Source organism: Delphinapterus leucas, chromosome 16 (assembly GCF_059928025.1).
Source record: "Delphinapterus leucas isolate spDelLeu-1000000601 "Yukka" chromosome 16, BTC_Dleu_Yukka2, whole genome shotgun sequence".
In the NCBI taxonomy this organism is placed as follows: Eukaryota; Metazoa; Chordata; class Mammalia; order Artiodactyla; family Monodontidae; genus Delphinapterus; species Delphinapterus leucas.
The window spans coordinates 70,648,531-70,671,420 of record NC_143144.1 but is presented as its reverse complement, the minus strand read 5'-3'; the positions used below and the strand labels follow the sequence as shown (position 1 = coordinate 70,671,420).

At 46.4% G+C, this 22,890-nt stretch overlaps 1 protein-coding gene across 1 annotated transcript in view; it reads right to left on the bottom strand.

The window, feature by feature from the left end:
• HABP2 (hyaluronan binding protein 2) overlaps window positions 1-20,276 on the bottom strand; it is a 35,747-nt gene extending 15,471 nt beyond the window's left edge. The window contains exons 1-2 of the mRNA XM_022568713.2: window positions 20,208-20,276; window positions 7,847-7,883 (exon numbers count right to left, since the gene is read on the bottom strand). Coding sequence (XP_022424421.1) covers window positions 7,847-7,883; window positions 20,208-20,276 — 106 coding nt within the window. The remainder of the gene's footprint in view (window positions 1-7,846; window positions 7,884-20,207) is intronic.
• Between the last annotated feature and the right edge of the window lie 2,614 nt (window positions 20,277-22,890).

The following is a 22,890-nucleotide window of genomic DNA, read 5'->3' as shown; positions in this document are numbered from 1 at the left end:
CTGATGAGATAAAAGAGACGTGATTCTTCACCTCGCCCTGTGGCCATGCTTATTGCAATGTGCCTTTGCAGCTCCTCTCACCAAAAGATGGAGTCACAAATCAATAAAATTAGAAATGAAAAAGGAGAAGTTACAACAGACACCACAGAAATACAAAGCATGCTAAGAGACTACTACAAGCAACTCTATGCCAATAAAATGGACAACCTGGAAGAAATGGACAAATTCTTAGAAAAGTATAACCTTCCAAGACTGAACCAGGAAGAAATAGAAAATACAAACAGACCAACCAATCGCAAGTAATGAAATTGAAATTAAAAATCTCCCAACAAACAAAAGTCCAGGACCAGATGGCTTCACAGGTGAATTCTATCAAACATTTAAAGAACTAACACCCATCCTTCTCAAACTCTTCCCAAAAATTGCAGAGGAAGGAACACTCCCAAACTCATTCTATGAGGTCACCATCAGCCTGATACCAAAACCAGACAAAGATATTACAAAAAAAGAAAATTACAGACCAATATAACTGATGAATATAGATGCAAAAATCCTCAACAAAATACTAGTAAACGGAATCCAACAACACATTAAAAGGCTCATACACCATGATCAAGTGGGATTTATCCCAGGGATGCAAGGATTCTTCAATATATGCAAATCAATCAATGTGATACACCATATTAACAAATTAAAGAATAAAAACCATATGATCATCTCAATAGATGCAGAAAAAGCTTTTGACAAAATTCAACACCCATTTATGATAAAAACTCTCCAGAAAATGGGCATAGAGGGAACCTACATCAACATAATAAAGGCCATATATGAAAAACCCACAGCCAACATCGTCCTCAATGGGGAAAAACTGAAAGCATTTCCTCTAAGATCAGGAACAAGGCAAGGATGTCCACTCTTGTCACTATTATTCAACATAGTTTTGGAAGTTCTAGCCACAGCAGTCAGAGAAGAAAAAGAAATACAAATTGGAAAAGAAGAAGTAAAACTGTCACTGTGTGCAGATGAGATGATACTACACATAGAGAATCCTAAAGATGCTACCAGAAAACTACTAGAGCTAATCAATGAATTTGGTAAAGTTGCAGGATACAAAATTAACGCACAGAAATCTCTTGCATTCCTATACACTAATGATGAAAAATCTGAAAGAGAAATTATGGAAACACTCCTATTTACCATTGCAACAAAAAGAATAAAATACCTAGGAGTAAACCTACCTAGGGAGACAAAAGACCTGTATGCAGAAAACTATAAGATACTGATGAAAGAAATTAAAGATGATACCAACAGATGGAGAGATATACCATGTTCTTGGATTGGAAGAATCAATATTGTGAAAATGACTATACTACCCAAAGCAATCTACAGATTCAATGCAATCCCTATCAAATTACCAATGGCATTTTTTCACAGAACTAGAACAAAAAATCTTAAAATTTGTATGGAGACACAAAAGACCCCAAATAGCCAAAGCAATCTTGAGGGAAAAAAATGGAGCTGGAGGAGTCAGACTCCCTGACTTCAGACTATACTACAAAGCTACAGTAATCAAGACAGTATGGTACTGGCACAAAAACAGAAATATAGGTCAACAGAACAGGATAGAAAGCCCAGAGATAAACCCACACACTTATGGTCAACTAATCTAGGACAAAGGAGGCAAGGATATACAATGGAGAAAAGACAGTCTCTTCAATAAGTGGTGCTGGGAAAACTGAACAGCTACATGTAAAAGAATGAAATTAGAACACTCCCTAACACCATACACAAAAATAAACTCAAAATGGATTAGAGACCTAAATGTAAGACCAGACACTATAAAACTCTTACAGGAAAACATAGGAAGAACACTCTTTGACATAAATCACAGCAAGATCTTTTTTGATCCACCTCCTAGAGTAATGGAAATAAAAACAAAAATAAACAAATGGGACCTAATGAAACGTAAAAGCTTTTGCAAAGCAAAGGAAACTACAAACAAGATGAAAAGACAACCCTCAGAATGGGAGAAAATATTTGCAAACAAATCAATGGACAAAGGCTTAATCTCCAAAATATATAAACAACTCATGCAGCTCAATATTATAAAAACAAACAACCCAATCCAAAAATGGGCAGAAGACCTAAATAGACATTTCTCCAAAGAAGATATACAGATTGCCAACAGGCAAATGAAAGAATGCTCAATAGCACTAATCATTAGAGAAATGCAGATCATAACTACAATGAGGTATCACCTCACACCAGTCAGAATGGTCATCATCAAAAAATCTACAAACAGTAAATGCTGGAGAGGGTATGGAGAAAAGGGAACCCTCTTGCACTGTTGGTGGGAATGTAAATTGATACAGCCACTATGGAGAACGGTATGGAGGTTCCTTAAAAAACTAAAAATAGGCCTTCCCTGGTGGCGCAGTGGTTAAGAGTCCGCCTGCCGATGCAGGGGACACGGGTTCGTGCCCCGGTCTGGGAAGATCCCACATGCTGTGGAGCGGCTGGGCCCGGGAGCCATGGCCACTGACCTGTGTGTCCGGAGCCTGTGCTCCGCAACAGGAGAGGCCACAACAGTGAGAGGCCCACGTACCGCAAAAACAAACAAACAAACAAACAAAAAAACTAAAAATAGAATTACCATATGACCCATCAATCCCACTACTGGGCATATACCCAGAGAAAACCATAATTCAAAAAGACACATGCACCCCAGTGTTCATTGCAGCACTATTTACAATAGCCAGGTCATGGAAGCAGTGTAAATGCCCATCAACAGACGAATGGATAAAGAAGAGGTGGTACATATATGCAATGGAATATTACTCAGCCATAAAAAGGAACGAAATTGGGTCATTTGTAGAGACGTGGATGGATCTAGAGACTGTCATACAGAGTGAAGTAACTCAGAAAGAGAAAAACAAATATCGTATATTAACGCATATATATGGAATGTAGAAAAATGATACAGATGAACCGGTTTGCAGGGCAGAAGTTGAGACACAGATGTGGAAAACAAACATATGGACACCAAGGGGGGAAAGTGGCGTGGGGGATGGTGGTGGTGGGATGAATTGGGAGATTGGGATTGACATGTATACACTGATGTGTATAAAATAGATAGCTAATAAGAACCTGCTGTATAAAAAATAAATAAAATAAAATTCATAAAAGGAAAAAGATGGAGTCAGTTTCTCCATCCCTAGGGTCTGGGCTGGCCTTGGGACTTGCTTTGCCAATAGCTTCTAGTGGAAGCATTGTGTGCCAGCTCCAAGCTTCTCTTTCTCTCTCTCATGGACCCCTGTGACTGTCGTGTGAACAAGTTTGGGCTCTTCTAAGTAGGATAATGGAACATGTGAGGCAGCCCTAGGCCCCAGCCAAGGTCTCAAACATGTAAGAAAGCCCAGCTAATCTCCCAGCTGACTACAGACACATGAGGAAGCCCAGCCAAGATCAGCTGACCCTGCCTAGGCTAGAAGAACTGCCCAGCTGAACCCAGTCTAAATTGCCAACCAACACAGTTTGAACTGCACACATGGGTCCACTTACATGTGGATTTTTTTTCAGTAGATACATACGCACATGCACTGTAAATGTATTTTCTCTTCCTTATGGCTTTCTTACTAACATTTTCTTTTCTCTGGCTTACTTGTAAGAATACAGTATATAATACATATAACATACAAAATTGTGTTGATCAACTGTTTATGTTATCAGTAAGGCTTCCAGCCAAGAGTAGACTCTTAGTAGTTAAGCTTGCGGGGAGTCAAAATGGATTTTTGACTACATGGGGAGGTCAGGACCCCCAACCCTTGAATTGTTCAAGAGTCAACCATATCATGTAGTAATAACAAATGAACACACATGGCTTAATATTGAGTTGCTGGTGGGATACGAATTTTAGATACTAGAATTCCTCAGTGGCCCAGGTGGTTGCAGAATTTTAGGTTTCACGGCTGGATCTCAGAGGGCACATCTCTTGAGTTTTGTATTTAACTTGGTCTATCTGATTTCTTTCCTTCAACTAGACAGTTGGTTTCTTAAGAGAAAGGGCCATGTCCATTCCTCTTTCTACCCCACAGTGCCCAGCACAGAGCCCTATATGCTGTTAATATATGTATTGGACAGATCAACCTTTCCCTCTATGGCCAAGCCTCCCTTCCTTCTGATTGGCTGGCACACAGTGGGCACATAGCTCTGCCAGTGAAGATGGTGTCTGCCTGGTGCAGAGTAAACAGGGAATTCAGGAAAAAAAACTATTTGAGATTTGGGTCATAGATATTTGGTGAAGAAAATGCCTGATGAGCTCAATAGGAGTATAGAAATTTGTCCAAGGGCTTTCCTGGGGAGACAGGGACTGCATGCATCCTGACATGAAATTTGGTTCCATTGGTAGATTTTTAAAAAGTTTTCCAGGTTCCAATACAGACTACTTGAGATTTTCTCTAGGCTATAGAGAAGGAGAAAGCTTTGCAGGATGAACGGGGGAGCTGTCAGAAGCATTTCATATCAGGTATAAAAAGAAACCCTTGTGGATTTGTCTAATTATAAGAGTCTGTTTTTAGAATTTATCAGGAAGAATGGTAAAGAATATCCCGAGTTAACTCAAATATTCCAAATAATAGGTTATTATGTACTGAGTATTTTCTATGTATTGGTGACTATACAAAATAAACGTGGTCGCACACAACCTTATTTAACTTTAAAAAAACCTCTATAGCATAGGTATTATTATTCCCATTTTACAGAAAAGGAAAAACTAAGGCAGAAGGAGATGGTATCAGAAGCCAGGTCTACCTAAGTCCAAGTCTGGTTTGCTAGTTTATGAGCCCTGGAGCCTCTTGTGGGTTTGTGTTTCCGGAAACTCCATGGGTTTTGGCTTCCAGGAAGTAACACCATTGGGAAATCTCTTCTGTCACATCCTCCAGGTCCCTCAACCAGGATTATCGTGGTCCATACATGGGGCCTCTCGGAAAAACTCAAGAGCTCCTGGGATGGGGTTTTGCAGGTGCTTGGGTTAAAGAGCTTGCCAGATGTGTGGGACAGAATAAAAATCCCTGGAATGCCGTCCCTGTTGGCACCATCCATCACTGTGGCACAGACAGTTCCTCCGAGGGCCTCCCCCAAACCCCAACCCTGTCAGCCTGCATTTGATGCTTCCATTCTGGCTGGCAGGGCAAGCCCAGCAGAGACCCTTGCTGGCAGGCGTCAGGACAGCTGATGGATGGGCTCAGCCTGTGTTGCTGGGCAGAATCTAGCTGGCTTTGAAGAGGCATTTCTGCAGGCCTGTGGGCTGTCATGTCACCTGCTTTGGGGAGATGGGCAGAGTCTGTGTTGTTTGATGGTCACCTCCTCTGCCACCCGTTGGGGACTGTGGCTCAGGCCCATCTGCTCCAGCCAGGCCCTCACCATGTACTGTCTCCAGCAAGACCAACTACAGTAGCAGCTTGCCCGTGGACTTGAGCACAGCGTTTCCCTGGCCACACTGTTGTCAAAGCTGGCGGGGAATCTGACAAATTCCATCAAAGTACAACCCTCAGGTGAAATTAAATCAGACGCGAACAGGGCTGTTTTTAGAACCTAACCTGCTCTTTGCAGAAAGACCCAGCCACTACATCTCACCCTGTTCCACAGCCAGAGGCTGACAGAACACCTCGAGATGGACTCGGGGGCATGCATGTGGCCTGTTCCAGGATCCCTTCATCTACTTAACCAAACTATCAGAAGCCCTTGGCAGGGTTCTTATAAAGCCCAGAATCTCAGTATGTTAAATCCCACATTTTCCACTCCTTACTAAGTGGCTTTTCAGCCTGTGCTCGAACACCGCCAGTGATGGAGAACTCACTACCACTCAAGAGCCCAAAAGCGCATTCAGATTTTTTGACAACTATGATGATGAGGAAGTTCTTCCTGTTTGCAGATCAAATCTGACCCTAAAGTTTCCAATCTATTTGATTAAAGCTGAAGGCCTTATGGACACAAAGAATGTATCCACTCCCTCTTCTGTGAGGTCTGCTCAGTAGGGCCACGGCATACATTTGTTCGTGTTGTTCACTGCACAATCCAGGGTGTCATAGTCATTGTAGATGTCTTTTGCAACTTTCTGGCAGGTGGCAGTAAAGTTTCTTGAGGTAAATACTCCTGTTAACTCCCACAAAGCCCACCTCGTGGACTAGGGGTGGGGCTGCTTTTCTTTTTTTTTTTTTGTGGTACGCAGGCCTCTCACTGTTGTGGCCTCTCCTGTTGTGGAGCACAGGCTCCAGACGCGCAGGCTCAGCGGCCATGGCTCACGGGCCTAGCCGCTCCACGGCACGTGGGATCTTCCCGGACTGGGGCACGAACCCGTGTCCCCTGCATCAGCAGGCGGACTCTCAACCACTGCGCCACCAGGGAAGCCCGGGGCTGCTTTTTAAACACTTGAAGAGGGTGAGGTCCCTTGAGTGTTAGATGTCCTGTTTCTTCCTCTGTGCAAGCCCGCAGTTCCGAAGCTCTGTCTCGTGGGCACCCAGACCAAAGCAGCCCCTTCAGTGGTGCCTGAGAAGTTCGCGCTGAAGGCTGGGGAGGAGGCAGCTCTTCCCATCTCTTGGCCTTGGACCCACCCTGGATTCCATGTACGCTGCTGGTCTGGCCAGCTGGGGGAGCCCCCTGAAATACGATTCTTCCAAGCAATTGAATTATATGTTGTTGAATTCAACACTCTCCTTTGCTTTGGGGAAAGACACAGATCCTTTCCCAGTCCCCACACCACGCTCATGTACATTTCTATCCAATTCCACAAACATTCCCTGCAGGGCAGGACAAGTTCCAAGCATCGCTTGCCTTGAGCCGGCACAAATCTGTCTGCCCATCCAGGGCTTTGCTGCCGGAGAATATTGACTGTCAAGCTGAATTTGACCCAGTTATCACCTTCTTTGCTCCGAAGACACCCTTGATCCAATGTTTAGACGTGACTGTGATCTCCATGTGCCTGGCTCTTGTCCTCTGTGTGTGACCAACACAGGTCTTCACCAGTGGGGGATGTGTCCTCTGCCCCAGTGAAATAATCAGTGGAGTTTTCTCCTTTGGGCCTCAGAGCAGCAAAGGGAGACTCAGACCCAGAGACAGAGACCGAGAGTTGGACGATGTGGCAGGAAGCAGCAGCTCTGCTCAGCCCAGGCCCGGCTGAGGGCACCAGGCAGAGGAAGTGGGACAGGTGAGAGGTGGCAGGTGTGTCTGTGAGAGAAGAGCCTGTGTGGAAGACCACTGAGGAGACATACCGGGTGGAGGAGCAACCCAGTGGGGGTGCTGGTGAGAGGCCATCAGCAGCAGTGGGCCAGCCGGGGGCTGCCTGCACGGCACCACCCTCTCAGCACAGAGGGGCTGGCTCCCCACCGAAGTGGGTGGAGAGAGTGGGGTAGCACAGGGCTGGCCTTCCTGGAGCCATTGTTCAAGACACTCTCACTTTGCCTTGGCCTTTTGGTCTCATTTCAGACACTAATGGGCTGTGTGACCTCAGGCAGGATGCTTCCCCTCTCTGGGCCTCAGTATCCTTCTGTATAAAATGAAGGGGTTTAACGGCTTCAGCAATTCTTCCCTTGGGGTCATGAGACTGGACATCAGGGATGTCCACAGGCAACTCAAAATTGTGTAAAGCACTGTGGGTGTGTGTGTGTGTGGACACACAAATAAATACCCAGGAATGCATTTCTCTGGGAAGATCTTCAAAGCGGTCCGTGACACTTCTGAACCATTGGAACCCTGAGGTCACATCCACACTCGCATGTACGGGCCCCCTTTTCTCCATCCCAGAACCAGCCTGTGGGGTTGGAAGCCCCAGGGGGGTCCGCACACTCACCTGGGTCCAGGTCGGTGAGTAAAGACAGGAGGGAGAACTGAAAAACAAAATGACACAGAGCAGAGCAAGGTTGAGTCCTCTGAGCAGGCTGGGTGCTTTCCTGAGCTCCTGCGAGCTGAAAGGAGCCTTCTCGGAGTCATAGCTAGGGCACAGGAGCACGGGGTACTTCCTGATGGCTGGAGCGGTGGTGTCGTGGATTGGAGAGAGAGGGGCTGGGGCCTATTTGACGATGCTCCCCACTCTTCCTGTGCTGGCTGAGTGATCCAAAGCATCACTCTTTCTCCCCAGGGTGGATGTGTAGTGCTTGCACTTACCTGTTCCCATGCTGGAACCTGGCCACCCAGGTACTGACCATCTTGTCAGGTACAGTGATCAGCATGTATTGTGCATCTCCTCTGGCCGGCTACACATTGCTGTGTTTAACTCTTCTAACAACCCTATGAAGAGGCTTTATTAGCCTGTTTACAGATGAGAAAATTGAGGCTCAGAGGTCACACAGGCGTGAGAGGATTCGGATTCATGCCCAAGTCTAGTGCTTGTCTCAGGTGACAGTTCCTTAAGGTTGGAGATGGACAGGTGCTTAAACTCTCCAGTTACTTCCCACTGTTCTTGGAATAAAATACAAACAGCAACTATGACCTGTAAACCTCCTCCCATACGCCTCTTTCCTGCTGCTCTTCACTAATCTCCAGCCACACCTAGGTTCAAAATGACACTAGCCAAGCTCTTTCCACCTCAGGCCGTTTGCAATTGCTGTTCCCTCTGCCTAGAAAACTCTCCACCCCACCCCTCCAATGACCATCACTGGGTCTCAGCTTAAATGTCATCTGCCCCGACTCCCCTATCAGCATGACATGCCCCCATTGTTTTGTCTCTGCACCCATTCATTTCCTCCATGGTCCCCATTACAGCTTGTAGTTTTGTATGTTTATCTGCATGTTATCTGTCTCTCACATCAAACTCTGCCCTCACAAGAAAGTCGAGGCTCTTGTCTGTTTCATCACTGACGTATTTACCCAATATTGAGCACGGTGCTTGGCACATGGCATGCCTCAAAAAGTTTTGCATAAAAAAGTAAATAATGATAGGAATAGTGTTTTTTGGTGGTGGTGGTAGTGTTTTTTGTTTTTTGTTTTTTTTACAATGCAGTACTTACCAGAAAAAGAAAGTTTTACCTGTTTAATAGCTGGAATATTTTCTTTCACTTACATCAGATGTCAGCAAACAAAGGTCCTTGAGCCGAACCTGGCAGTTGTGTTTTTGCCAATAAAGTTTTATTGGAACATGGCCACGCCCACCTGCTTACACATTGCCTGTGTCTGCCTTTGTGCTGCAACTGCAGGGCATTTGTTGACACAGAGAGTATAGTCCCAAATATCTCCTATCGGGTGCTTTACAGACCAAGTTTGCTGACCTCTGACTTGGAAAACAAGAGTGCTATCTCCTGACAGGGTTCCCTTTGGGCGGGTCTCGGTGACCAGGAAGCGGCTGTCAGTGTGATGTATCTTCCTCATACCCAGTCTAGGCAGTTTGGTATATTTGCTTCCTCTACCCTCAGCAGAAGTTTTAATTTTCTGTTTTACTGTAGCCTCCTCAGTCATTTTTGGGTAAAATGGTAAAAAGAAAGACTGCATCCCGACGTGATGTACGCACAATAGGGCACAACATCAACTTGTAGCGTTCTGGACAAAAATGCTTATCCTAAATCTACTCATGGGGAACGTGACAGGCCCAAGTTGTGGGCTTTCTACAAAATAACTAGCCTCGATTCTGCAAGATTGTCAGTGTCATAAAAGGCAAAAAAGATGGGAAGACTGTTCTTTATTAAATGAGGCTAGAGACACCTGACAACTAAATGCAGCGTGGGTCCTTGATTGGATCCTAGATTTAAAAAAAAAAAAAAGAAAAGAAAAGCCCTAAAGGATATTATTGGGACAATTGGGAAATCTGAATATAGACTTATGTCAGTATTATTTCGTTAGTGTTGAATTTCTTGAGAGTGATAATGGTAGTGTGGTTTGTAGGAACACGTCCTTATTCTTAGAAGATGCTGAAGTAGGGAGGGAGATGTCTGCAATTTAGGTGCAAATGATTCAGCAAACCAACCAACCAACCAAACAAACAAACAAACAAAACAAATGTATATATCGGGTTGGCCAAAAAGTTCGTTTGGGTTTTTCCCCAATGCATAAGAGATCATGGCAGAAAGCAACTATGGCAAAGGTTCTGTGCTGCATCTATCTGGGTGAATGATCATCAGTGAATTATTCTTTCCAGTTTTCTGGAGGTTTGACAAATTACAAAATAAAAAGTTGTGGGGGAGAAAGTCATGCAAAGAAAGGGAGAGGGGGCTTCCCTGGTGGCGCAGTGGTTGAGAGTCCGCCTGCCGATGCAGGAGACACGGGTTCGTGCCCCAGTCCGGGAAGATCCCACATGCCGTGGAGCGGCTGGGCCCGTGAGCCATGGCCGCTGAGCCTGCGCGTCCGGAGCCTGTGCTCCGCAACGGGAGAGGTCACAACAGTGAGAGGCCCGCGTACCGCAAAAAAAAAAAAAAAAAAAAAAAAAAAGGAAAAAAAGAAAGAAAGGGATAGAAGCCATCTGTTGTCTGGACAGTGACTATTTAAATGCATCACTATTGCCCTGCCCTGTTTCTGCAGGAAATAGACAAGGGGTGGGGATTTTGTTTGGTGGGGGTTGGTAGTGGCAGGCGGAGTTGGCAGAAGAAGGGCAGGTTCAGGTCTTAGGGTGTTTCTGGGGCTGGGGTGCTTGAACAGGGAGCAGCTGACGTTGACACCTCTGGGCATGAGTGGCAGGCAGGTGACAGAGAAGAAGCATGAGGGGACCCTGAGGACAAATGTTACACCTCCTTCAGTCTCTCCCTCGTCACAGCCAGTCCTGGTCCTTTGCCTGCCTCATCCTCCCTCCATAAAGCTTGTGTGGACGTCAGGGCCCGTCACTCTCTACCTGTCTTCATCCAGCCCTTCAGGACCGGAGCCGGGGCGAGACCCCCAAATCTTAGCTGGAAACTGGAGCTTGAGGGAGAGTCAGGTGCTGCGCTGCCCACAGCCAGCAGGTGGCAGACGTGCCCTTCCCAGGAGTTGGAGCTGGAGCTGGGGCTCAGACGGAAAGAAAAAACAGAAAGAAAACAGTACCTTCCTGGCCTGGGGGCACCTTCAGATCCCACAGGCTCTCAGGGGGTCTGAAGCAGCTGCCGCCCAGCTGTGCAGCCTGGGCTGCATGTCAGGGTGTCCCAGGGGTCGGAAGCAGACCCACTCATTTTGTGGATCACTGGATCTACCCTCAGAAAGAGGCTGTGGTGAAATGTGGACACCGGCAGCCCAAACACCAGGCTGGATATTGGGGGACCAAACCGGAAAGGCTAGGACAATAGCCAGTGATTTATGCCGTATACCTGGATCCTGAAACTAACCTGGATGATGGCGGGGGGCTGAGGGGGATGGATAGACACATTATCTGCCTCCTTTCATGCCATTATCCCATTCCAGTTTTCAAAAGAGACAGGGAAGTAAGAACTCCTATGCCTGGGACGTGCAAATCTAAAGAGGAAGGTCATCGATGCAAAAGAAGTAGGAAGAGGCGTAGGAAGGGACAGCTGTGATCTCAGCTCGCATTTATTAAGACCCGACAGTTGCCAAGGACTGTGCTAAATGATTTATGTGCATTTTGTCTCTTTTATTGCACAGAATCCTTGATAATTGAAGTACTATAATTATGCCCATTTTAGAGGTGAGAAGACACATTTGCAGAGATTAAATTGCCCAGAATAACTCAGCTAGTAAATGATAGAGCCAGGCCAGAAAAGAGCCAGTCTAACACCAGAGCCATTGCTGTGAGGGATGAGGGACCCACAGCCTGCAAACATGGTGTTGAAAAGATGCAGAAGGAAATGGGAGAGCTACTTAATGCTAAGAGAAGCAGGACATTGAGCCCGGTGAAGAGAGTGGGTCCTTATTCTTGGAAACGTTTGGGAAAATCTTGTCCAGAGTTGCCCAGGCCTGGGAAGACACAGGGAGGGCCACTAGGTTCCATGGACATCTGGGGAAGGGACAAAAGTCATCTGCAGCCTCAGGCAGTCCGCTGTGACAAACACCTTCACCCAGATCAGAAGGCACACGAGCCACTGCCTGTTTCGTCCACCACATTTATTCCCAGTCTCACCAGGCATGCGTGGTCACAGCTGCCTCAGCTCCTCTTAGAGGGCTGGGAATAGCAGCTTCTTGCACATGGAAAGGTAGCTGCTTTGCAATAGATTCAGAGAGACCTCTCTAGATCCAATTGCTGGTCCATCTACAATCGGGCTTTCACAGCGGACCCGTGGCTCAGGACTTTGGCCTTCCCCAGTTAGAAGCAAATTATTAGCAATGTTAATATCCCACCCCCCAGCCCAGTCACCAGGGAGCATGTCTCATGATCTGGTGTCTTCTAGGCTCAAGGTGGTTGGTGGGCAAGGCAGGGAGGGGCAGAGAGAAGGATCCTGCTTCAGAGTCTTACTGATTTACAGTGTAATCTCCTTGGGGGTGGAGGGAGTTGAGGTCTAATCTCTTCTGTCCTATCTTTATTCTAGTAATTATTTCAACTCAGGTTCTTCCTCTACCTTTCGCAATTCTAGACCTTCTTGAAAACAAAACAAAAAGGCAGAGGCTAAAATCTGCCTTGATGGGTTCCAGGAATTAACTGATAGGAAATATTCTCAGAGGACTGGGAAGCAGTAGAGGGGAGAAGTGGGGCTAGACCTGACCTTTGGGGCTAGAAGCTTGACTTAGAATGAACCAATAGCAGAAAAATCTTTCACCTGGTAAGTAAGACATTGGGACTCAAATTCCAGCCATCTCTTTCTCTGCAGTTATTCTACCATGACCGGGTGGTAGACCAGATGTCACTGCACACCAGGAAAAGATTTGCATTGCTCCTAAAGGTAGCTGGGGGGGAGAGAACTCTGCACGGTGGCCAGGTGAGGGTGAGGCTGCTGGGCTGGAAGGCAAGCCAGGGACAGGACTGCGCAGCTCAGCAGAGCCAGTCCCCACTGCTGGACACAGCTCAAGGTTAGGGTGAGAGGCGGAGGTGACAGAGGACAGGGGTTGCCAGTATCTCAGGCACCATCCCAACTGCTGCCTCACAACATCCTCCCACTCTGGCCCCTCCTGCAAAAAGCTATGTCATGAGATGAACGACTGTGCAAAGCCTGTCATTTTCTTTTTAATTGTAAAATACATACTACACGGTATTTTTCATTTCAACCATTTTTAAGTATACCATTCAGTGGCATTAATTACATTCACAATGTTATGTAACCATTACCACTGTCTATAGCCAAAACTTTTTCATCATCCCCAACATAAACTCTGTACCTATTAAACAACGACTCTCTTCCTTCCTCTTCCAAGCCCGTAGTAAGCTCTATTCCACTTTGTCTCTATGACTTTGCCTGTTCTAGGTACCTCATATAAGTGGAGTCATACATTATGTGTCCTTCTGTGACTGGCTTTATTTCACTATGAATAATGTTTTCAAGGTTTGTCCATGTTGTAGCATATCTCAAAAATGTGTTCCTTTTTATGGCTAAATAGTATTCCATTATATATCACAATTTGTTTATCCATTCATCTGTTGGTGGATACTTGGGTTGTTTCTATCTTTTGGCTATATGAATAAGACTGCTATGAACATTGATGTACAGATATCTGTTTGATTCCCTGGTTTCCAATCTCTTGGGCCAGTACCAGAAGTAGAATTGCTGGGTCATATGGTAATACTGTGTTTAACTTTTTAAGAAACCGCCATACTGTTTCCACAGTGGCTACACCATTTTACATTCCCACCAGCAATAAATGAGGGTTCTGATTTTTCCGCATCCTCACCAATACTTGTTATTTTCCTTTTTTTTTTTTTTTCGGTACAAGGGCCTCTCACTGCTGTGGCCTCTCCCGCTGCGGAGCACAGGCTCCGGACGCGCAGGCTCAGCGGCCATGGCTCATGGGCCCAGCCGCCCCGCGGCATGTGGGATCCTCCCGGACCGGGGCACGAACCCGTGTCCCCTGCATCGGCAGGTGGACTCTCAACCACTGCGCCACCAGGGAAGCCCTCCATTTTTAAAAGGTTCTAGGCATCCTAGCAGGTATGAGGTGGTGCCACTCAGTCCTTTGTAGTCACAAGGAATCTCATCCTTGCTTTAGCACACAAGTTGTGCGACGCTGTCCCAGGATCGGCAGCTTCAGTGTGGCTTTGCTTTAATCTGAAGCTCAGGGTGAGGAGGGATGGCTCTAATGGGAAAATTCAGAGGCCAAAGGAGAGGCACCAGCCAGTGGTCCCTGTGGGTGGTTTCCTTCTCGAGGGCCTGGATGAAGCTGTTCACAGGACCACAGCGATGAGCCAGGAGGCACTGTGAAGAGGAGCTGGCCTCAACCCTTTATGTGCAAGGGAGGAAGCTCAGGCCCAGCAGGGTGACATGGCTCCTGTAAGGACGCGAGTGGATTGGGCCAGGGAGGAATTCAAGGCCAGGTCGCCTCCCTGTGAGGCTGATCACCTGTGCCTGGCTCAGAGCCACCTGTACAGACCTCTGCCCAGTTAACTGGAGACTGGACTGCAGCTTCATGCAGCGAGCAGGGCCAGGGCAGGGCAGAGAGGAGAGTCCCGTTTGTAGACCCTGGGAATTTCCATTTTTATCTGGGGAGCGTTTGATAAGAATTCAGATCCCTGGGCCCCACTTGCAGGTTGTGCCCCCATGGGCCTGGAGTGGGCCCAGAACATGCATTTTCAATCAGCCCCCAGCTCACTCTGCCATTGGCCACACTTCGATTTTACCTCTCTTGGGCCTGAAGCTCCTGGCCAAGGAGACAGGTGAGTCTATCTTTGCTCCCGTGCAAATTGTTGAATCTCTTTGTGCCTCGTTTCCCCAGTGACAAAAGAAAGAATTCCCTTACCCAACCTGACGTTTGATTCAGGGGGATTTGTCTGCTCAGGGAGAGCACAGCATTTGCAGTGGGTTACTCTTCAGGTAAGCACTTAGTGAGAAGTATTGGTACGGATGGCTCATCCCAGGACTTGTGGGGAGGGGGCTGAAGGCTTGGTGGTGAGACCATCCAGGATAAGGAGACTGGATAAAAACAAACACTCATTTCTGGATGTGATCATGCACTTCAGAACCCTTTGAAAAGGCAGGTGTACAAAAAAAGAAACAGAAGGGCCTGTGGGTGTGGAGTCTGAGGCCCACCACATGGGCACAAGCCCCATATTCACCTCCTTGGCCAATCGGTTCTCAGGAAAGTAACGTCCCCATTGATGGGAACCAACTCCACCCCTGAAGCTGTCTTTACTTCTGTGCTTTCTCTGTTGTGGGACATGAACCGCTGCTGGTACCCAAGCTGATTTGGGTGGTGCCTGGCCAGGGAGAGTCATCACATCAAAACACAGCGTTAGAGAGTCATTCCCTTCTCAGTTTTACTGTCATCTCTTCCAATCCCATCACAAAGACAGACTGGGGTGGCCCTGGTAAGTCCCTCCCCTCTACCTCTTGCTCCTAACAAGGAGAAAGCAGGAGTCAGCTCTGCGTTTTAGCGTGACAGCTGCAGCCGGTTAGAATTCAATGGCATTGTTTCATCTTCTTTGATTTTCCCATTTATAGTAGTGATGGTTTCCTTTAAAAATATATCTATCTAGGTAGACAAAAAGTGAGTCTGTTCAACAAAAGTATTAAGAAACTAGTCTGGGCTTTGGCAAAATTTCTGAAGATGGATTCATTCATGACTAAAGTTTTGAGAGCACTGAGCTAGTGGGTTGCCATCTAGCAAGACTTGATCCTTCTGGTGTTGGAAAGAAAAGCTCCGGGGATTGTTGAAGGAGCCTCCAGACGGGAGTGGCTTTTCCTCCTGCCTGAAACTGGAGTCTGAGGCCACTGTCCCCCTGGACACCTTCCATTCCACATTGAGAGTCCCAGTCGTTTTGGGGTAGTGGCCAGCATGGCAACCTCTAACACAGTGGTTATGAGCATGGAACTGGCATCAGGCAGACCTGGGTTTGAATCCCAGCTCTGTAACCTCGCAGGCGGGCCATTTGCACAGACTACTTAATTTCTGTAAAGCTTAGTTTCTTATCTGTAAAATGAGGATAACAGTGGTCCTTAACTCATAGGGCTGTTGGGAAGCTTTACATGAGATAATGAACATAAAGCACACAATACCTGACATGTGGTAAAGATTTGATAAACTTAATAAATACTTGCTGCTGTGATTATGATTAGCCACTGTTGTCAATGAGTTCGAATTTTTATTTTTCAAATTATTAAGTGATTGAGGGGAGCTCACTCAGCACAAACTCTTCCTCGAATTTGTTCATCAGGTCACAAGCACGTCACACCAACCCCCTCCCCTCATTTTTCCTGGGATCTTTGCCAAGTCCTAAGCCAGGAAACCTTGTTATATTAATTATGAAGAAAAAGCATGTTTTATTTAAAATCCCGGCTGCCGAATATTCTGCCATGCTGTTTCTCTGTGACAGCAGAATTGCTTTTGCATTTAGGAAACTCTAATGAATTGAAAATATAAATATATCTGTGCCTACATACACATGCGATTTCCTGCGACCTGATTTCCCTAAATACCAGTGTACACTGCCAAAGCTAATGAGATGGACTTGTGCTTAGGACCAGGTTTCTTTAAAATCTATAAGAACATGCAGTGCGATTCAGTCCCTCTCTTTTCCAGAAGACTCTGAATGGGTTACAGCAAGAGGAAGTGATGTCTCCTAGGCCTGAAAGAGACTCTGACATTCCAGAGCATCGACACTTTGAAAAAGGTGGTTCGTGTTATCCCATCCATGGCCTTGTTTGGTCCTGGGGGCCAGGTAGATTTGGATACTTGAATTAATCAGACACTGAGCCCTGTTACCTGACCATCCAAAATTGGCTCTAATACCTCAGCATCCACAGTGTTGCTAAACAATAACTGGACAAGCAGGCTCTCTCTCCATTTCTTTCTCTTTCTGCCTCTCTCTTTCCAAGGTAGAATGAGGTAGATAATGTACACCTGTCAAGCAGAGAGGGTGTCAAAAAGAGAGGGTGCTGGGGCCTGTGGGATCTGGGAGGCTTCAGCTTCTAATATAAGCTTCTAATTCAGCTTCTAATAAGCAATAGTTCCTTCTCCCCTTGGTGCCATGCAAGAACGGGAGCCTGTGTCACTAGAATGCCTGATTTTCAAGAAAAGCTGGGGATCTGTATTGTTATGTGAAACGTTCTGATTCTCAGATGTCACCAAGCAATTGAAAGGAAATGAAAATACTCTTCAGGCTGAACTCCTACCCACCAAATAAAACTCAGGCTGTGAGCAGGATGTACCCCAAGCTGCCAATTTGCAACCTCTGGTCTGTGCAGACATTTCTGTGACTCTCTATCTAGGAGGATTCTGGAGTTCTAGAGTTCTTGGACTCTAAACTCTAGGGTTTAAAAAGCTTAGAAATGGGAGCAAACACGCATTTTAATTGTAAGGCCGCTGTTGAGCATGGGCTGAGATAAGCAGGGCGTGCCCGGCAAGCTTGTCCTCTGGCTTATGACCCTAGAAGAGGTCAAATTACATTATGGCTGAGGCCAGTGGCACCTCAAATCACCCTAAGAACCACAGCAAGAAGAGATGTCCAAGCCCTGGGGACGGGGCACATACAGTTGAGCGGGCCTCCTGTGATGGACAAGGAATTGGACGGAGCTGGGTCTTTGTCCTGGCTGGGAAGTTAGTTCAACGTCTTTGGGCTTGTTTCTCCTTCAAAAAATGGGAATAACAATACAAGACTGTGCTGGGGACAGGTGTTCAAAACTGACAGGTAAGGAAAACAAATCTAGACCAGACCAGGAAGGCACTAAGAAGGATTCCCTGGAATCCATGACAACTATATTTGACTGCACCTTTTTTGGATCGTGGATATCTGAATGAAAACCTAAGTTAAAGACGAGCCTACAGAGAAGTCTTCATAATTTTTGTTGCATGATCTGAGCTCATGGGAGGGTCTCCAGGCACCTTTCCAATGGGCAGCAATCAGAGACCCTTTGCTTTAAAGTTTCAGAGGCACATGGAATCTGTTACACTCCACCCAGGAAAGAGGCCCCTGGTCCAAGTGCCTCCCATCCCTACAGGAAGGACAATGCCCTGAAGCTATATGGACCAAAGAAATCTCATCCTTAGCCAGGGCCCCAGGCAAGACACCTTATCCAGGCAGATGGACACCAGCCATAGTCTAGGACTCAGCTCTGCCACCTCCCAGCTTTGTGACCTGAGGACACATTACCCAGCTCCTGATCTGTAAACTGAGATCAATAACAGTACCTATTTCTTAGGGTCCTTCTGGAGGACCCAAAGACCAATGCGTCAAAAGCACAGAGCCTGGCACACAGGATTTTTCATCAAATGGTAGCAGTTGGTTATTATTTTTAGCTACATGGGGCAGGAGAAGCCACCCTGTCCATCGGGCTATGTGGCCCCTTCCTTCCTGGTGTTGCCTCAAACTCTCTAGACATCTGAGTGAACTGGCCACTTTCCCCTGGATGTCTGTGTACTGGCCTATGGGACAGAAGCTGCCCTCCCGACCACCTGTCTGGCACACACCTGGAGTAAGAAAACATTCCAAAGCCCTGAATCCCCTCTTTGGAATTGACTAATCTCATTGCCTAAAGGCTATCTCTCGTATTTTCTCTTTTATCCATTATTGACTTATATTTTCATCGCTAACCCTAAAAATTCACTGGGGCTTGCAAAAAAGGGATTTGGGGCGAGCATTACCTTTTGGCGAATTTCAAACAGACTGCGTCCACTCTCTTCCTTGCCTGCAAACTTTAGGATCTAATTCTTTCTGACTGGTACTTTCTCCGGGTCCCTTGTGAACCTCTGATAGTTCCCATCGCTTTTCTCTAGACTTGCGCTACTTCTGCAGGATCTTGGCCCCAGGCATCCAACAACAATCAGTGATGTAGGGGGTTTGATAACAACTGGTCATTGTAGCCACACACCACACACACACACACACACACACACACACACACACACACACACACACGTCATCTCTGGAAAAGAAAACTCTTCCAGAGGTGAGTCATTGGCAGCTTAATGTGGAACTACGGTAGATGTCTGAGTGCAGCTGACCAAAAGGGGAGGAGAAGCTGCTGTTTTTAAAGTGTGCTGATCAGAAGCCTGGAATCTCACCTGCTGCCTCTGCAGGAAAATGGCTCTGGAGCGAAATGGAAAATAAGATACCAAGGTATTTAATGAGATAAATAGGTTATGACTTACTTCAGTTCTCAGCCCTTTCTTGTTCTCTGTTCAAACCCCCTCCCCTCCAACAAGGGGGCGCACTCTCTGATTCTTATAGAGAACTCATATTCACTTTGGAAATCTCAAGGGAAAAGAGCTAACATTTATCGAAAGCCACATACATTGCCCCATTTAATCGGTCTCGACCCTCCCCAAATCTGGGGGAGATTATCACTAGGTTTGCAGTAGAGGAAGCTGAGGCTCATAGAGATGGTTACTTGTTACTTGTTCCACAGCTAGAAGGCGGCAAAGCTGAGTTTCAGACCCTGGCTCCCAAGCCCACACTCATGCCTCCAACCCATCCAAGAGGCGCGAGGTCTGGTGAAGGCCCTCTCTCACATGTCCACAGAGACCCAGCTAACACTCTTGGACCACAACAGCACACAGCAGGGGCCGACACCTCCACAACTCACCTGCTCCCGGATGTCTTGAGTCCCCCATGTGAGAACCCCTGATGTCCCTTTCCTTCCATTCTCACCATGACCTTCCTGGGGCCCCTGCTCCTCTCTGCCCCATTCACTACAGCCATGGTTACAGGGTGATGGGAGAAAAAGTGCTGCCCACAAAGCTTCTCTCCAAATCTAATCCATCTAAGTAAACCTGTTGCCAGCAGGATTCTCCTCTAGAGCCAAAGCACAGGGATGCTTACCCTAGCGTCACCTGAAATAGCTGGAGAACATGGTATGTGTGTTGGCATGTACAGAGAGAGAGTTTGTAGCTTTCGGCAGCTTCCCAGAGGGATCTCTGAGATCCATGCCAGATCACAACACACTGCCTTAGCAGAGTTTCTTGCTCTGATCTCCTTAGTTGGAAGGTGTTCGTGGAGACTCTGCTCCAAGAGGGCTCATGTCAATTGCATGGCTTCATGGAACTGGCCCCTTAACAGCAACCAACATGCCAGGCCTGCATTAGCCCTTGAAATCAGGACATATTCCACCTGGCAACACCAGCCTTTCGCGACTAAAGTTTCTCATCACTCCTGGCCCAGCTGGTTTGGTCCTCCTAATAACCTCAGAGTCTCTCAACTACAGATATTTGAAAAGAACACTTACCCCGAAGGCTGTCTCTCCCGCCAGAAACATTAACAGCAGAACATGGAGATCAGACATTCTGGCAAACATCTTTGTAGTGTAAGAACTCTTGTTTTGCTCTAAAAACAATTTCTTTTGTTGTCTATGCCTTTAGGGGGGAAAGTGTCAGTCTCCAAGGATTCAGGAACAAATGAAGAGGATGCAAATTATTAACTAGGCATCAAATACTGTTTAATGTTTAATGTTTTGCAAACCAACTATCTTGATTAAACAAATGGTAACTTTGGGGCTGGGCTGAGCCATGGGGGTGGTTTGTTTTCTGGAGAGAAAGCAGCAAAGTGGCCCTGGCTCCTGGGGTTTGGGGTGAGGGGGTAGCTGCTGAGTGTTCAGCGCAGAAGGCCCGATGGTCCCCTAGCATCCCAGCCACAGGGTGAGAGCCCTAATAGGGTGAAACTCCTGCCACAGGCCTCTGACACTGCTGATTTGAACAGAATGTTAATAGGGTTCGGATTCACCAAATCTCAAACAGAATTAAGGCATGGATGGGCTCCTAATAACATCACGCTTTATATTCATGAAAAATAAATTAAAGGATGCAAAACTGCTATTGACAAACATTGATTCTGGGCCCTTTGAAGCATTGCCCATCGTTGCTTGTTGGCTTCAAAAGTTTTCTTTTAAATTTCATTACATAAGGTTTTAACTTTTTAATTAGTTTTTTTTTTCTCCTTTCATTGGAGTCTTTCTTTGATCAAGAGGGGGAAAAAAACCCATGGCGTTCATATTCGGGGCCAATTGTTTCCTACGTTCCTTTTATAGCTGCACTGGTTACAGGTAGCAATATGTAGAGCAACAGTTACCTATGAAGTGTGGGTGCTCGTGGATACAACTGATCTCTTTAATAGGCATCACTGTGAGCTCCCGTAAACACCTCACTGCCCACAGTAATCTATGCAAGGGCTCCAGGAATCCTCTCACCTGAGTCCTAAATCCAGGTTCTGAAACCCTGCTGCCGACTGAGGCGGGTGCTCACCTGGGCCTCCTGTTCACCCATTTGCCATCCCTACTTGGCACGTGTACTTGGACTCCTCAGTGGCTGCTTCCACCTTTGGAGGCCAGGTTGCTGGTCATGAAGGGCCCCAAAGGTACCAGTCCAGGAGAAGGCCAAAGTCAGTGCCCCAGCCACCAGATAGACAACCCTTGAAGGACAAACCAGGTCCTGCCACTTTACCTCCTCAATTACCCCCAATCTGTCCTTTGTTCTCCTTTTTTTTTTTTTTGTCTCCACCCTCATTTAGGCAGCCATCAACTCACTCTTGGTCAACATCCATCTGATCCCTATAATACATGCACACTTTTCTGGAAAAGGTCTCCTCTAACCTTCCTCTATTCTTCCCCTTATCCTTATTCCACCCCTAACTCTGTTCCTAACTCTAACCCTGATCACTCTTTAGCAAGTTCATTTAGATAGCCACCTAGTTAATCCATCTTTCGGATTTCAACCCAAACATTACTTCCTCAGAAGCCCCGCATGAGTTTTTCCTTCATGGCACTTATCAGGGTCGTAATCGCATACCTGTATAGCTCTTCCATTAATATCTGTTTCCCTACTGCCCCCGATGGACCGAAAGCTCATGAGGTGGGCGCTCTGTTTTGCTCACCATTGAATTCTTGGCAGGGATGCCTGGCACATGGCTGGCTCATGATAGGTGTTCAATAAATACATCATGAATGAATGAGCAAAGGAATAACCACTGTCTTACAGTGATAGTTGGATACTTTGTAACCTGGGCGCCTTAGATAGCATAGCCAACTCAATGTGAAAAGGAAAACTGGGTATGGAAAGCTAAAGTATTTGTGCACTTGTAAACTCCCTTCAATTTATTCATGAACACTGCATGAATATTGATTGACTATCCACTGATGATCTGCTGTGAGCCTGGCATTGGCAACACCAGGATAGAGGAGGTGGACGTGAACTTCGCTCTTAAGGAACATGCATTCTGGTCGAGGGGGAGTTAGGCGGACCATGAAAGAGTAAAGAAGTTAATTTTAGTTAGTGATAAGTCTGAAAAAGAATGAAGCAAGGTGACGGAACAGAAATCCTTGTGAGTGGGAGGCTTCCGTAGGCTAGGAGGTGGCGAAGGTGGGGATAGTGGCTAAGTGGGTCCTTGGTGGGGCGCTGACACCATTGCTGGTTATCTGGTCATAGAGCAAGGGTCACAGAGACAGCGTGCACGACGATGTTGCTATTTTCCAGATTCAAAGCTGGAGCCCTCGTAACATCTGCTCAGGCTGTAAAAAGTGGAAATGGAAATTCCAGGCAAGTCAAATCACTGAATCAGCCATGCGACTTAGGCATCTCTTTTAGCTTCCAAAGCCTTGTGTGAACTAGTGACTGTCTAACTTTGTGGAGAGATTCCCAGAAAACAAACCAGAAGCTTTTCTTCCTGCGTGAACAGGAAGTGACCCAGTGAGTTTGTTGTTCTCCTTTAGAATCCGGATTCATTTCCCTGACGTGTAATCTTCTTTTATCTCTAGCAAAAAGTGAACACTTGTGCTCTTTGTGTAGTAGCCACAGGTCTCTCACATATTGTCTTATGTCCCTAAAGTTTTATTATCATGACAATGTGCAATTGAATAAACGTCTGCACGTAGCCCGAAAAGAGAGAATTCTCTAAAAGATGCTTAATCCTTTTAATTT